The sequence below is a fragment of the Narcine bancroftii genome, chromosome 10 (genome assembly GCF_036971445.1).
Source record: "Narcine bancroftii isolate sNarBan1 chromosome 10, sNarBan1.hap1, whole genome shotgun sequence".
Taxonomy (NCBI): Eukaryota; Metazoa; Chordata; class Chondrichthyes; order Torpediniformes; family Narcinidae; genus Narcine; species Narcine bancroftii.
The window spans coordinates 19,608,447-19,626,104 of record NC_091478.1 but is presented as its reverse complement, the minus strand read 5'-3'; the positions used below and the strand labels follow the sequence as shown (position 1 = coordinate 19,626,104).

The 17,658-nt window shown below is 41.2% G+C and overlaps 1 protein-coding gene across 8 annotated transcripts in view; it reads left to right on the top strand.

Moving 5' to 3' along the window:
* The window catches only part of rbm20 (RNA binding motif protein 20), a 183,592-nt gene that overhangs the window by 26,029 nt on the left and 139,905 nt on the right, over positions 1–17,658 (top strand). For 4 of the 8 annotated variants that reach the window (XM_069900078.1, XM_069900082.1, XM_069900077.1 and 1 more), the window contains 2 exons: positions 1,945–2,031; positions 8,571–8,733. Coding sequence is in view for 1 of the 8 variants with exons in the window: in XM_069900082.1 (XP_069756183.1) it covers positions 8,681–8,733 (53 nt within the window). In the remaining 7 variants the exon portion in view is untranslated. Of the gene's footprint in view, positions 1–1,903; positions 2,032–3,824; positions 4,203–8,570; positions 8,734–17,658 lie in introns of those variants that run through there. The other 4 variants (XM_069900081.1, XM_069900080.1, XR_011345390.1 and 1 more) reach the window with 3 other exon arrangements.

Below are 17,658 nucleotides of genomic sequence, written 5' to 3'. Positions count from 1 at the left end.
GGATTATTTTACATGCTTTCAAAACATTATCAGTCTCATACCCAAGGAAAAGATTGAAAGACATGTAGATGAATGATTAAAGATTAAAAAAAAGTTTCCAAGTATTTGATGCTGTGATGGATGGTGGATGATGACAGATGCAAATTTAAACCATAGAAGAACTGAGCAGGTCTTGAGAAAGGAGCAATAAAAAAATGTAAATCTTTCCAATGCAAATTTTGAAGATGGAAATGAGAAGAACACCCCAATTAGCTGCTCATTTTGAACCAGAGGCTCTTTGGTAGCTAAGAATTAATAGGATCTCCTAAGTGATCCAAGACCTATGTGGTCACAAATATTTTATGTTGGAAATACTCTGCACAATTCACGTCAAATGAAATGGTCAGAATGATCCTTGTTTTAAAATCCGAGATGCCAGACCTGTTGTACCTTGATAAACTTAAAGCCATATTTCACTAAATAGAGGCATGCATCAAAATAAAACCAGGTAGACACCTACGTCTTGCCTATGGACTATTATAAAATCCATTAGTGACTGCAATTCCTATTTATGAAGTGTAAATGTAATGATAACAATCAGAATTTTGAACAGCTTTTTTTAATATTCCAAGCCTTCCTCAGTGATGGGAAAACCGAGAGAGCAATAGGTATAGATTTCAGTCTTACTGTGTTAAAGATTTGCGTTTCCAGAATCTTTGGCAGGCTTGTTGGGATTGGACACCAGATCATCAGGATTTTACTTCTGCACTCTCAATGTTTGATATTCAAGCAATTAAGTGCAATTATATTCCAATGATATATCCAAAATATTAATAGTAGTAGGTGGAGAAAAAAATTTATGCAAAACAAAGTTATTTTTTGAGTGACCGTGACAGTGGACAAGTAGACCAGCCCTTCTCAACATGGGCTCTGCAGCACCCCCCACCCCCTCACCCTGGGGCCACAGCAAATTTAAATAAAAGCCTTGTTTTCTTCTCATCTTGTATAGCGTAACAATTTTTGATGTAATTGAGAAGTATGGAAGAAACTAAAACTTGACTGCTACACAGGAAAGGAGAACCTTAAACTTTGACCAGAGTCCTAATTGGGGCCTTAACCAAAGAAAGGTTTGGGTAAAAAAAAAGGGTGAATTAGACAATGAATAGGAAACATGCATCCCAGGGATCTATCCAGTTGCGGGGGGAGGAATGCCGCTGAATATTCTGGAAGTTCCAACATCAGGCTCACGATACATCTAAACCTCCCTGCCTTCTCAAATCCTTCGACCAGACTTTGTCACCCCTATCAACTTTTTACTCAGTACCTGAAACTCTGATGGCTGTTGCATGGAAGGCACTATGTAAATACATGTTATTTTTCTTAGTCACTAATTATGGGTTGAGAGGAGATTAGGAGCCCCTATTATTAGAATTATGCAAACAGGATTGTTTCATCATAGATACATTATGCATCTGTGAGTAATTTAGCTGCATACAGCCAATAATGTGAGGTAAACTTATGTAACTTACTCAGAGGTTAAGGGCCAGATGTAAGAACCCAGCAACCAGAAAGTGAAGGAGTAGATTTTTACCTAGTAGGGTAATTGAGGGTTTATGGGGAAAAGGCGGGTTATTGGGAAAAGGCAGGTCAGTGGACGAGATCCTATCATTAGATCAGCCGTTATCTCATTGAATGATGGAGCAGGCTCGACAGGCCAAATGACTGATTCTTACGCCTATTCCTTATGTTACAGAGCTGTTGGATTTTCCTGGATTTCTAATAGGTCCTTATTAAGCAGTGGGATATAAATGATGGTAGAAATGGAGAGGGAATGGGGCAAGAGGGGGGAAATCTCTGTGTTCTCAAGGGTTTGAAACCAACAGTAGGTTTGTTGACCACCACCCCAACCCCGTTCTCCTCCCAGGCTTGGCGATGATTCATTTTTGTTTCTCATGTAATGCTCAGTTTGGTTTTCCGCTTCGGGAATAATGAAGTATCCACCTGGTGGTGTCACCTTCTCACTGATAGAACAGCAGCTGACCTTTCTGACAAGTAAGTGATCTTTCACTAGACAAATGGCTTACAGACTAAGTGCCTGGTTATTGGCTGGTTCTAACTCAACTTTGGTTTTCACTTTCATTTTCAGGGGGTTCATTTTATTATGGAATTGGAAATTAACAAATACTTCTAATGAAAAGATTTCAGATTTGTTGTCAGAGTACATAACATGACATACAACCCTGAGATTCTTTTTCCTATGAGTGAGGCAGAATTACCACTTATTGGTTGTACAAATAAAACGGTACACAATATACATGTGTAAACAAATAAATGTAACCAAACCATGCAATACAGAAGAAAAAAAATGAGCCCCCCAATTAAGTTTGTCGTTGGAGTTTGATGGTGGAGGGGTAGTTGCTGTTCCTGGTGGTGCAAGTCTTGTGGCATCTATACCTCTTTCCTGATGGTAGCAATGAGAACAGAGCGTGTGCTGGGTGGTGTGGATCCTTGATGATTGCTGATGCTCTCCGTTCCCTGTAGACATTCTTGATGGTGGGGAGGGTTTTGCCTGTGATGTCCTGGGATGTGTCCACTACCTTTTGTAATGTGTGGGGTATTGGTGTCCCCATTACCAGACCATGATGCAGCAGGTCAACACAATTTCTACCACACATCTAAAGAAATTTACCACAGTTTCTGCGTCATACCAAACCTCCACAAACTCCTGAGGAAGTAGAAGCACTGACGTGCTTTTTTCACCATGCCATTAGTGTGTTGGTCCAGGAAAGATCCTCTGATATAGTGAATCCCAAGAATTTGAATTTGCTCACTCTCCCCACCTCTGATCCCCCAATGATCACTGGATCGTACACCTTTGGTTTTCTCTTCCTGAAGTCAACAATCAGCTCCTTGGTTCTGGTGACTTTAAGTGTGAGGTTGTTGTTGCACCATTCAGCCAAGTTTTCAATCTCCAATTTGCCTATCATGGTAATAGGATCTACAGTGGATACCATCTCAATGGCTCTACAAAAAGCCCTGGAACACCTGGACAGCAAATATGCATTCATTAGGATGCTCTTTATCATCTACTGTAATGGTAACTCATCAACCCTTTTTATACAATCCACTACCATTGATTCATCATCAAATTTATAGTAATGTTGTCATTAGTGCAAAGTGAATAAAGCATGCAGCCCTGTGGTGCTCCTCTACTGATGGAGATTGTGGAGGAGAAGTTCTTATCAATCCTCACTGATTGTGGTCTGGGGGTGAGGAAATCAAGGATCCAATTACACAAAGGGGTGTTGAGTCCCTGGTCTTGGATTTTGCTGATCAGTTTTAAGGGGATAATGGTATTAATGGTGAACAGTAGTTGATAAAGAGCATCCTAATGAATGCATCTTTGCTGTCCAGGTGTTCCAGGGCTTTTTGTAGAGCCATTGAGATGGTATCCACTGTAGATCCTATTGCTATGATAGGCAAATTGGAATTGATCGATGTCAGTACTCAGACATGAGCTGATATGCTCCAACACCAGCCTTTCAAAACACTTCATCACTGTTAATTTTCCAAGTGGATTAAAGATGAGATGCATTCATGATGACACAGATGGTGTAATCTGAGCAAAAAACTCAATGGGTCAGGCAGCATCTGCAGTCAATATTCTGAGTCTCGATCCTGTATCAGGATTCATGCAATGTTTTGGCCCATAATGTCCATAGATGGTGCCTGACCTACTGAGCACCCCCATCTCCGCCCCCTACCAGTTTGATGTTGGATTATAATCCAAATGTGAGTCATTTATCTGTTTTAATGATTTTCCTTGGTACTTAATTCTATTACAGTAAAACCCCTGTCATCCAGAATTCAAGCAACCGATGGCCTCAAGCAAACGGCAAAAAATATTGTGGAAAATACGGGTTTAAAATTGGAGCACCTCACCATTAGTTCACCAATCATGCGAAACGCAATATCAAGCAACCATAAATTTCACTCATCCGGCATCTATCAATCCCCATAGGTGCCATGTGTCGGGGTTTTTACTGTACTATTGTTCCTTTGAGAACAAGTGTTTTGCCTACCAGAGTCAGTCATGAGACAATGATCAGATAATCCATTCTATTGATAAATAGAGATCTGAAACTCACTCTCCCCCTTTTCAAAATGGCGCATGGAATCTTTCAGAATCACGTCAAAATAAAAGAGGATTTGTGTCAAATCAATCAATGCTACTCTCCTCTGCACTGATCTGCTGCTCCAGCCTAGATTTTTATACTCTCTACTTGTGAATATAATTTGAACCCACAACCTTCCAACTCAGTGAAAGAACACTACCAAAGTGAGCCGTGGTGCAAGGGGCATGATATCTATAATCAACGATGACAACAAAATGAAGCGCATTAGCGATTTCTTTAACCTTTTGTCATCTTACTCAGCTTGAACCTTTTCTGACTTTGGAAGTTAAACAAAATGATTCAGAGATTTAACTCAAACATGTTTCTTCATACCCATTTGTAGTCCTATGGAAATCCATTAGTCACATTTAATTTTTAATTTAGATATACAGCACAGTAACACGCCCTTCTGGCCTACCACCATGCCACCCCATGTGACCAACTAATCCCGTATATCTTTGGAGTAAACCCATGCAGACATGGGGGTAATGTGCAAACTTCTTAGAGAAGTAAAACACGAAAGTCTGCAGACGCTGTTGTTTAAGCAAAAAACACAATGCTGGAGAAACTCAGCAGGTCAAACAATGTCCTTTTTGTAGCAGAGGTAGAAATACATAACCGGCGTTTCGGGCTTGAGCCCTTCAAGTTATGGAAAAATGTCAACAGGCATCCCCCTACTCTTTTGTTCGGACGCTTGCTGATATTTTTGACCATCATTCTTCTCCCACTGGCGCTGCTCGACCTGCTGAATTACTCAGCTTTGTGTTTAAACTCCTTGTAGACCAAAGTCGCTGGCACTGTAATAACTTTGCACTAACTGCTATGCCAGCTGCGCTGCCCTGTACATCTTGAACTTGTAAAAATAGACATTTGAGCCCCATTTCAGAGATGAATAAACAAACTGTCTGAGTTCTCAGTTCTGTAAAGTCTTGTGCTCCAGAGTCAGGGCTCTGGATGAGCTGAGATGGGTCCCACCCCCTCTTTAAAAAAAAGTAATATTTTTACAAAAGTAAGGGTGCGTTTTCTGGAGACACACAGGAACTGATGAAGTAGAAATACAATCTGCTGGAGGAACGCAGCAGGTCGAGCAGCGCCAGTGGGAGAAGAATGGTCAAAAATGTCAGCAGGCGTCCGAACAAAAGAGCAGGGGGACACCTGCTGATATTTTTCCACAACTTGATGAAGGGCTCAAGCCTGAAATGTCAGTTATGTATTTCTACCTTCATCAGGAGTGTTTTCTGATGGTTAATAATTAGCCAATTTTGCTCACATGGATTATCTTAAAACCTAGATCTAACAACTATTCTACAAATATCATTGTCTTTTCGGATATCTCGTTATGAGCAATACTAACTCTATACTCTTTTTTTTAAATTTTTTATTTTTCACACCATAAACCACATTAACCATGATACATACTTTTTCCTTTTCAAATATATACAGTGCCATTTTCTCCCCTCCCTCCTCCCATCCATTTAAAGTACAAAATCTAAGATACATTAAACCAGTCAAACAATGTTGTCATTCAATAAAAATAAACAAGAAATTCCACTGAGTCAATTCTTTTCATTTCCTTCTCCTTTCGTTAATTTAGGTAGTGAATGTCCCTGGTAGGTTTTCACTATTGTGTTTCATGTAAGGCTCCCATATTTGTTCAAATATTTCAATATTATTTCTTAAACTATATGTTATTTTTTCTAATGGAATACATTTATTCATTTCTATATACCATTGTTGTATTTTCAAATTATCTTCCGATTTCCAGGTTGACATAATGCATTTTTTTGCTACGGCTAGAGCTATCTTAACAAATCTTTTTTGTGCATCCTCCAAATCAATTCCAAATTCTTTGTTTTTTATGTTACTTAGGAGGAAGATCTCTGGATTCTTTGGTATATTGTTTTCTGTAATTTTATTTAATATTTGGTTTAGATCTTCCCAAAATTTTTCTACTTTCTCACATGTCCAGATTGCATGAATTGTTGTTCCCATTTCTTTTTTACATTGAAAACATCTATCAGATACTGATGGGACCCATTTATTTAACTTTTGAGGTGTAATGTATAGCCTGTGTATCCAGTTATATTGTATCATACGTAACCTCGTGTTTATTGTATTTCTCATCGTTCCAGAACATAACTTCTCCCATGTTTCCTTTTTTATCTTTATATTTAAATCTTGTTCCCATTTTTGTTTAGTTTTACCATTTGTTTCCTCATTCTCCTTTTCTTGAAGTTTAATATACATATTTGTTATAAATCTTTTGATTATCATTGTATCTGTAATCACATATTCAAAGTTACTTCCCTCTGGTAACCTCAGAATGCTTCCTAATTTGTCCTTCAAGTAGGATCTCAATTGGTAATATGCCAGCACTGTATCTTGAGTTATATTGTATTTATCTTTCATTTGTTCAAAGGATAATAATCTATTTCCTGAAAAACAATTTTCTATTCTTTTGATCCCTTTTTTCTCACATTCTCTAAAGGAAAGGTTATCTATTGTAAAAGGGAGTAACTGATTTTGCGTCAGTATTAGTTTTGGTAATTGGTAATTTGTTTTATTCCTTTCTACATGAATCTTCTTCCAAATATTGAGCAGATGATGTAATACTGGAGAACTCCTACGTTGTACCAATTTTTCATCCCATTTATATAATATGTGTTCAGGTATCTTCTCCCCTATTTTATCTAATTCTAATCTGGTCCAATCTGGCTTTTCCCTTGTTTGATAAAAATCTGATAGGTATCTTAATTGTGCGGCTCTATAATAATTCTTAAAGTTTGGCAGTTGTAAGTAAGGCCTAACTCTACTCTTGAAGTGAATAATTGACAGCTGGCTGTAGACTGAGGTATTGTTTTTTATATATTTGAAGTTATAAGATGTAATTCTTTATTTAACTTGATCTAAATGAATAATACTATACTTATAAACGTAGAAATGGCATGACCTGGTATCTGAATCTCTAATGTGACAAGATTGACCTGCGGCCTGAGGAAAGCCCAAATGACACGGCTTCTTGTCTCAAATTACACTTTTGCTCTGAACCACAATCTGTAATTTGCCCTCGACTTTGATCTTAGGACCAAGAGTGGTGAACCTGTCATTTGTTGCTACTCCCTGGAGATTTCTAATTCACATTTAATCTTTCTAAGTTACAGTCCATCAGTGTTCCCCATACATACCCTCCAGGAAGTCTGATCAACTCAGCTAAATACATGTCTAGATTTACAAAAACTCTTCCACCTCCCCTACCTCTCTCTCATTCCAATTGTTTGCTTCTCAGGATTACTTATTTGTTCTCTGATCTTATCTGGAATTGAATTGTTTATTGTCACATGTACTGTGATTCAGAGACAAGCTTTATTTTGCAGGCTATCCAGGCAAAATGTAAGTACAGCAGGGAGTGTGTTAATCAGACAGAAGTGCAGGGTGTATTGTTATAGAGACAAAATGCGAGTTATAGGGAAAATTACAGTTAAAACATTAGAACACTTGGTTCAGCCAACAATAGAGGGCTGTGGGGAAGTGAGGGGCTGAGACTGAGGGGAAGTGGAACAGTTTCTTTTATAGGTGAATTGAAATGGGTCCAGTGACTGAGAGGTGCGCTTTGATCCATTCTATCACCAGATGCTCAAAGCAATAGACCAGGGGTGGCCAAACCACGGCTCGCGAGCCACATGTGGCTCTTTGACACTTAATATGCAGCTCATGGAAAATTCAAATATTCTATAAATTCCAACCCCCCCCCTCGCCTGCCTGACTCGCATCTTAAGTATCCTGATATTTGTAGTATTGTATTTTAGTCATAAAAATAATTATAATAAGACTAATTTTGTACTGAAAGTAATACAAATTAACAGTTTAAAAACTGCAGGCATGAATAAATATTGCATTTAATATGCATTCTTAAAATGTTTGTAACAAAATGTGTATGTAACAATAAAAATGTATGTGTGAATTTTGTTCATGTCCTGCAGCTCTTAAGCATCTGAGCCTTATCGTTTATGGCTCTTACATTAAGCAAGTTTGGCCACCCTTGCAATAGACATTGAGTTAAACCTGTAATTAATGGACAGGCTGTGGACTGGGTGAAGGGGTACCAGGTATTGAAACTGGAATGCGAGAGGGTGCCGAGGACGCTGGTGCTGGTTCAGATCTTGAGCTCAGGTTTGAACTGGACTCCGTGGCTGCAGAAGCGGTAGAGGTATATCCACGGACACTCAGTGACTCTGAGGGACTCTCTTTTGCTTCTCTTTCTCTGACTGTAGGAGATGGATCAGGCAATTTCTGCCGATGGTGCAAAAAAATTCCATGTATATTGCCCTGTCTTTATTACGTGACAATACATTGAATCTTAAATGGAATTAAATTGGGAAGTGATGTGTGACATCCATGTAAACTTGGTCTCAACAGGTACAGTCGAATGAGAAATCACCACTCACGAAGTTGAATTCAGAGGTTAAACTGCAGACACTGAAAAATTGGAGCAATACTGGAGGAACTCAGTGGGTCAGGCAGCATGCATGGAAAGCAGTAGATGGTCAATATTTCAGGCTGAACTCCTTAACCAGGACTGGTAAGAAATGGGCAGATGCCCAAATGTGGGGTTGGGGTGGAGGGGAGGGAGAAATGTAACAAAGAAGCTTATTGATGATAGGAGGAAGAGACACAGGGCTGAGGAATACATGCTCTGGCGGAAGGAAAGGAAGGAAGGAGGTGGGGAACTGGAGGAAGGAAAGTGTTGGTGATAGACTAGAGGATGGGGGAGGTGAAAGAGGAGAACAAATGAAATTTAAGTAAAGCCCAGGATTGATGACTCTTGTTTGAGAGCTGACATTGTACACAACTGAGCTTTAACAGTCAAGAAAATGAAGGGCCAAAGGTAGATTCCGGATATAGCTGAAGGAAGGCTATGCCAAAACGAGGTTACGCAGGAAGTTTGCATAAGGTGACCAATGTAGCTACAAGGTTTCTTAAAAAGGACCAAGATTTTGAAGCTGGATCGAAGGACAGGGAGCCCACGTTAAGCATGAGAGCGTTGACAGCTCAGAATGACTTACGGTTACCTGGGAGAGGATGCAACAAATCTGTTCTGTATCCTGAGGAGAAAGCTCTCCCTGGTTGACAGTCTCAGCAGCAAGGCTTGTGGGAACATTCGACCCCAGGATTGGGGAAAAAAGTGTATCTGATACTTGAAGAGCTCAAACAATGGCCAAAATTAAGCATTTCTAACCCAATTGAAGTTTATGTTCAAGCTACAGAAGGTGGTGAATCCAGCTCAGTTATAAGAATGTTATCAACAAAACAAAACTTCCCTCTTATAAAACAAAATAGAACAAACTCCCCCCCCCCCCCCCACCCCCAGATTCTAACCACATCTCCTGTTGCCTAGGAAAGGTAGCCCAAATACTGAAGGACCCATCACTCTCTTCTCCCTCTTCCCATAGTTGGGGCGGGAGGGGGGGGGGGGAGAGCCTCATGAATGTGAAATAGCACACCAACAGGATTAAAGATAGTTTCTTTCCCAAGGCCATCAGGGTCCTGAGTGGACCCCACAGCAGTGCTCTCTTGCTGCCCTTGTTTGGGAATAATTGATCTTTCGTCGAGATGGATATGTATAATTAGATGTAATCTGATACTCTGCAAATTGTGCTCTTTTCATGGTTGAGATAACCTGTTAGACCTCGCAGAAGAACCATTCTCATTTATTTAATGAATAAACTTAAAATTAGAGCTGACATTGCCTGATATTTTAAATTCAGGCATACAGCTCTGTACCCAGCCAATTTGGCCCTACGAGTGCATGCCGCCCAATTTACACCCCATTAACCTACACCCTGATACGTTTCAAACACTGGGAGGAAACCAGAGTCCCCGGAGAACACCCACGCAGGCACAATATATAAACTCCTTACAGACAGTGCAGGATTCAAACCCAAATCCGATCCCGATCACTGGCACTGTAAAGGCATTGCGCTAAATGCTATGCCAACCATGCCACCCTTATAGATCACTGATCTCTCAGAAATAGGTCAGAGTTATATCATCCACATAAACACAAACTTTTGCTTGTAGATACAATAGCTCATGAAGACATATAATCTCCAGGCAGCATTTCAAAGGTGGTATGTCTCTCTCAATGCTTCCCGTTATGAATATGGGTGTGGATGATGGAAGCTAAGGTAAACAAGAAGTCTACAGTTGCTGAGGTCCAGTGTAGTAACAGAAGTACTGGAGGAAATCAACAGGTCACACAGTATCCATGGAAAGCAGTAGGCAGAGACGTTTTGGGCCTGAGCCGTTCTTCAGTTGAGCTCATCTTTAACCTCTTGGTGAGTCTCCTGTGCACCCCTTCCAATTGATTGATAACCTTCTTACAACTGAGCAACCAGAATTGAACATAATACCCATGTGTGGTGTCACTAACAGTTTGACCAGACTCATCATGGAGTCCCAATTTTAGAACTCAATATCCCAGATCAATGAAGGAGAGTGTGTCAAATGCCTTCTTCCACACCTTGTCCACCTGAATCACCATTTTCATGAAACTATACATCAGAACACTGGTCTCTCTCTCTCATCTACAATACTCCCCATGGCTCCACCATTTACTGTGCATGTCCTACCCTGGTTTGACTTACCAAAATGCAACATCTCACACTCGTTGGGGTTAAATTCCATTTGCCACTCCTTAGCCCACCTTCCCAACTGCTCTAGATCCTCACTGAAATTCCCATTACATGTATGAATGCCCCTTTTATGTGACTGGCATGGTTAATGCCACACTGTTACAGCACCAACTATCAGAACCAGGTTTCAAATCTACACACTTTGTATGTTCTCCCCACGTCTGCATGGGTTGCCTCCGTGGGCTCCGGATTCCTCCCACTGTTTGAAACGTACTTTAACGTAGGTTAATTGAGTATAATTGGGCAGCACAAGTTCATGGGCCAAAATTTCCTGTTAATGAGCTGTGTCTAAAAAATATAATTAAAAAAAATTAAATAAAAAAAGGAACTTGTGCAGCACCACATTAGCGTGCAAGTAAAATTAGAATCCTTGCCCATTTCAATTCCCCATCCCATTCCCTTGCTGTCATGTCTGTGCATGGTCTCATGAACTGCCAGACCAAGTCTTCCTGCAAACTGGAGGAACAACACCTCATTTACCATCTGGGCACCCTCCATCTGGATGTCATTAATATCGACTTCTTCAATTTCTGTTAAACCAATCCCCTCTCTCTCTCTCCCACCCCTCCACCACTTCTTCTTCCTCCTTTTGCCTTTCCCTTAGCTCTGTCTCCCTTTTCCTTCTGTCTCCTTTCACAGAGCCTAATATCAATTTTCACCTCTCCTCTCATCATATTCAATTCACACCTTTTGTTGGTCTGGACCCCTCCCCCTGCCAGTCTTCCAACTTTATTCTGACACCTTCCTGTTCTTTGCTTATTCCTTGAAGAAGGGCTCAGGCCTGAAACGTTGGTAATATATCTTTACCTCCCATGGACACTGCGAGACTGGCTGAGTTCCTCCAGCATTTTTACTCCTATCTCTTTAAAACTACTTTACATGCTATTAATATGTGAGCAGAGGTCGACTCCTTTCCCATCACACCTCTCCCTTGTGTCTCTCACATTAATCTCTTACGTTAAATCTGTGATCGTTATTTTGTTTGTCAAGAAAAAGTGCGATTATTTTAAACTTAAAAGATCAAAACAGAACCATCCTTGTTTGTTGTTTGTAACTGGCAGGAGGAAGGGGATGGCTAAATCCTCTTTTGCAGCTGTAGAGGATTAATTAGGGTTTTGGTGGCTAAAAAATGTTCGAATATTTTAAGCTGCTTGAAATCGAATGAATTTTTACTGTATTTCCTGGAGTTCAGCTGGCAGGTTTGCAAGTATTTCTCCAGGAACCTCATTCCAATTTAAACAGTCACTCTTTCATTTGAAGATAATCTATTCTGTGTAAAGTTACCCAAGTTTTTTGCGCTGCATATTGGCCAGGATCACACATTGTTATATTCATGTCTATTAATACATGATGAACAATTGTGCAATAGGGGATGGTTCTTATCTCGAACACTGGCTATGCAGTTCTTTCTTCACATCCTGGCATTGTGTTCAAGAAGTAGACTTTATTTTCAGATGAAATAAAATCAAAAGTAAAACCATTGATCTCTTATCAAGGCACTAACTCATAAGTTGCCAACTCACGAAGTATTAACATGGGAGCATAGAAGAATGAGGGAAGATTTGATAGAGACATTTAAAATTGTGAGGGGGATGGACAGTAAATGAAGGCAAGCTTTTTCCCCTTAAGGGTAGGTGAGATACAAACCAGAGGACATGGGATTAGGGAAATATTAGGGGAAGCTTCTTCATGCAGTGTAGAAGTGATGGGAATGTAGAATGAGCTACCAGCTGAAGTGGTGAATGCAGGATCAATTTTAACATTTAAGAAGAATTTGGACAGGTGTATAAATGGGAGGGATATGGACTGAGTGCAAGTCAGTGGGACTAGACATAAAAATAGTTTGGAACAGACTAGAAGGCCTGAAGGGGCCCTTTTCTGTGCTGTCATTTTCTAGGTTCCATGGAATCAAAGGGTTATCATACGAGGAGTGTTTGACAGCTCTTGTGGTTGCTTGTCCTCTCTCTCCAATAGCAACTGAAGCTGTGAACTTTGACCCTATTCCCCCTCTCTTTAACATCTCCCTTCACAATTGCAACAAGCATTCCCCTCAACACTGCATGCAGCATATCTCATTTCTCACTCACCATCCTGGGCCTCTCTGGTTGAGATCGTCAGTCAGGTCTGATTATAAGCTGATACGATTCCAAACCTAGCAGGAAATACAACTGAAAATATCTGAACTCAAAGCCAACATTTTTTACATAACTGCACACAATTCCAAAAAGAAGTTTCTCAGACTACAGCTGAGCACCATGCGCAAAACATGTGCCAAAGTTTTTCAATGCCTCAAGCCAAGGTGAATTTTCAATAAAAGGCTCTCCTGACCAAACTCTTGTGGTCCACCTGTCGTGAATTTGAGCTAAACTGAACTCTCTATTAACTGCTACCAAGACATACCCCCTCAGTGAACACCTTGTCCAGCAAAGTCACTGTTTTTGGGGCAGCACAGTTAGCGTACCGCCTTTACAGAGCCGGCAATCTGTATAGAGTTTGTACATTCTCCCCATGTCCGCATGGGTTTTCCCCATGGGCTCTGGTTTCCTCCCACTGTTCAAAACATACAGGAGGGTGGGGGTAGGTCATTTGGGGGGCACGGACTCATGGGCTGAAATGGCCTGTTACCACGCCGTATGTCTACATTTAAAAGTTATCTAAATTTAATCTCTTGCCTTTGTTTTCAAATCCATCCACAGGTTTATTAGTCCCTGCCCCTCAACACCCGCAGCCTTACAACCCTTCAAACATATCTGAGATCACCATTTCTGGCCTCTTGTGACTCTCTTGACTTCAATCAGCTCTGCTGATCAAGCCATCAGCTGTCAAGCCCTTAACTCTCAGATTGTCTTGAGTAAACCTCCCTGCCTTTTACCCCACTGTTGTTAGACAATTCATAAAACTGGCCTTTAGGTCATTTGTCTATCATCTTTTGTTTCTTGGAGGCAAATTAAGTCAATGATATTGATGTGATGTTGCAGTTTGGTTTTAATGTTTCAGAAATACTACAGGACTAACAGGCCCTTTGACCTTCTAGTCAATGCCCAACTATTTCTCTGTCTAGGTCCATTTATCTGCGCCCAGTCCAATAGCCCTCCATACCCCTCCCCATCCATGTACTAGTCCAAATTTTTATGAAAATTGAGCTTACATTCACCACTTCAGCTGGCAGTTTGCTCCACTCTCCCAGTGATGAAGTTCTCCAGCCTACCATGACGTCAGTAGTCTGTGTGGCATTATTATTCTCATTGTTTTTGTCCATTTTACTTTTTTTAGCTCATAGAAATCTACAGCACAGTACAGACCCTTCAGCCCACAGTACTGTGATGACCTAATAACCTACTGCCTTGAATTTCCCTACTACATAACGTTCCATTTTTCTCAATTCTCTACACATGTAGCCTCTTAAAAGCTCTCATTGTACCTACCTCCACCACAGTTGCTTGCAGCACATTCCATGCACCCACCACTCTCTATGTGAAAAACGTACCTCTTACATCATCTCCCCCCTATTTACTCATAAACGCCTTAAAACTATGCCCCCTCTTGTTAGCCATTTCAGCCCTGAAAATATGCCTCTGGCCATCCACATGATCAACGCCTTCCCCTTGTCCTCCGTCCCGCCAATGAGAAAAGGCCAAATTCACTCAACCTATCCTCCGAAGGCGTGCTCTCCAATCCAGGCCACATCCTTGTGAATCTCCTCTGCACCCTCACAATAGCATCCTAATCCTTTTGTAGTGAGGTGACCTGAACTCAACGCCACAGGACATCCAGAGGGAGCTTCAAAAAGTACAGATGTCTTGCATTATTATCTTGAGATCTCCACAGTTTGTACATCAATTGGGAAAAAAATGGTTGTGACTGCGAGCAGTCTATGGATGTACTGCAGCAGGAGTTCCCTGTGTCGGTTCATTTGCCTTTCCACCAGTGTTGTGAATAGTGCTGTGAATGATGGATCTTAGAGCAATGAATGTTACTGTCTGAGAGCCTTCCAGCTTTAAGCCAAGATCATGATTCCTAGTCTAGTAATTGAAAGGTTGCTTTCAGGAGGACATGTAAATGTTTAATCATGTTGAGTGAAGGGGCTTGGTGACAAATTAGTGCCAATCTTCCTATTATCTGTAAGCCCTGGCAGCAGGTGTGGGTATTTTAAACCACAAGACATCTGCTGCATGACTTTATTTTCTTGAAGACACCAGGAAAGGATGAACTTTAAAATAAATATAAATCAGGACAGCCTCCAGTACATCTCATACTGATTGTTGGATCTGGTTACCATGCTTATCATTGAGTGATTTGATAGATTTCTTTTGCAAAGGAGCTTACACACCGATTTGAATGTCCCTGGTTTTACCCGGGAATAAATGGAAGATAAATGAAATATCTTGTGATGATATTGCTACAAACTCACTATCTCCCTCATTCGGGTAATTAGCAGAGTATTAAATAGAACAATGTAGCTCCTCAAATTAGTCTGTAATAATTCCTGGAGAGTCATTTATGTCGTCTCAGACTTTCAACAGCGTCAGCCTTATCATGGCAAACTGCCTTGTTGGACCGTTGGAAGTCCATGTGGTGGAAATATATCACGATTACTTTTAGGTGGGTAGTTTCAACAGTTTGACCCAACATCAGTCATGTATGCTGAATGCCTCTGATGTCACTGTTGCTTCCTCGGTGACCTCGAGATGTGGTGATCTTGAAAATTTAAGAGGTGCCCAGAGCTGCAGTTCACCTTGTCACTGAGTGTTTACAGTGGTGGATGGGGAACCAATTGAGCAGGTTATAGGTGTGATTGTTTCCTTTATAGAGTCATAGAATAATAGTTTTACAACAAAAAAAAACCCCGTCTCTTCAGCCCAGCTTACCCATGCTACTTCCATTTGCCAAATCTTTGCTTCCTATGAAATGTGTGACTGGCTGAATTTTTCCAGCTCTTTTTTGTGTAGAAAGAACACCTCAAACACTACTGTTGTATCTGCTATCCCTGCCGCCTGTTCCAGGCACCTACCCCATTCAGTGTGTAAAAGAGAAAAATGCTTGACCCGTACACCTCCTTCAAATTTCACCCCACTTTAAATACACGTCCTTTGGTATTCAGCATTTTTTAAAGATGGGTTTGCATTTTTATGGAGGAAAAAACCCAAATCATTTTCAAACCAAATTCAAATCATTTTCTGGTTAATTTTGTGCTCAAAGGGACAGATTTATTTTATGGCCTGATTAAATGTTGGTCATCTCGGATGAAGCAAATGATACTTTGCCAAATGGTAGCACACAGAGGTAACCTGGTGTTCCATCAATATTTAATTGATGGAGTACAATGATGCTTGTTTGAAATTGCCCTTCAGGATGCTAATTAGTCTTTTCTGCATATTTACCAGTCATGCAGTTACAGAACTTTACTGCACAGAGACAGGGTCTCAGCCAACTTGTTCATGTTGATTAGGTGATCTCCCTAAACTGGTCCTATTTTCTTGCCATTGGCCTTATCACTCTTAACCTTTTCTATCCATATATCTGTACGAATGGCTTTTAAGTGTTCTAATGTACCTGCTTCTACTATTTCCTCTGTCAGCTTGTCACCTCCCTCTGAGAGGAAAAAGTGGTCCCTCTGTCCTCTCTCAAATTCAACCCATGCCCACGAATTTTAGACTCCTCCTCCTTCCCCCCCCCCCCCCCCATGCAGAGAGGCCAACCCAGCTTGCAGGGTCCTAAATCATGGACTGCTTACAAGGACAAAGCTGTCCATGTGAGAGCTGTGCCTAAGCCGTTCTCACCATAGGGAGCAGGGAGTTCAAAGCATCTCTGTGCTCCTGTGCCACCTGATGCTTCTCTGTTTGAGTAAGCTTGAGCAGAGAGCACGCTGGACCAGTGGTTCTCGACCTCCCCATCACCTATCACTTTAGCATAACCACAGAGAACCTACCTACATCCTAGAACATAGATGATGACTTAAGGTGGTATGTGAGTGGTTAAAAAAAGTTGAGAACCCTGGATTAAACAGTTATGCAGAGTTTAATTCAAGCAGGAATTGGTTCCTTTATCATAAAAAAAGAGCCCTACACACTTAGAGAAATAAAGAGTTTAATATAAAAAACACTGGAGACGATGAAAAATGTCTTCCTGATTTTTTGCTTATACCAGTATTTGCCTCCTCCCAGCAATAGAGTGCTCGGTGGTGAATAAAGGATTACTTAAAGTGATATGTGAGTGGGGGAGGGTGGGGAGGTTGAGGCTTATACTTTAAAGAAGGGCTTAGTCCCAAAACGTCGTCATACATCTTTAGACACTGCAAGACCGTCCGAGTTCCTCCAGTGTGAGCTTTTAAACTCCAATGAAAGATGCACCGGCCCACGCCGAGACATCACCACTTGACCTGCCACTCACCTGTCTGTGAGATACACATTTCAAAACGCTCTGATTCTTGAGGGAAGTCCGGCTGAGTTTTAAGAAGTTTTCCTCCAGGTTTAGGAGAATGATGTACGACGCTGAGACCCCCGTGGCCCGGACGGTGCGGAGAAGTCAGAGGAGGTTTGTGCCCTCCTTCGGTCAGGAGGGCGTGATACTGGTCGCACTGGAATCCGATCCAGCTGCTGCCCGAGGTATCAGAGACGCAGCTGCTGTACCTACAGGGTGACTAATAGCATTCCAGACGCATCAACTCTGGGCTGCATGTATCTATCCTCGTCTCGTCTCCGGCAATTCCACTTACGGCCTGACCTGGCAGCAGGAGCTGGGAGACCCGTGGGCTTCTCTCTTCGCTTCTGACCCACCTAATCCTTTGAAGGCGCTCTGTCGAAGTTGCCGGA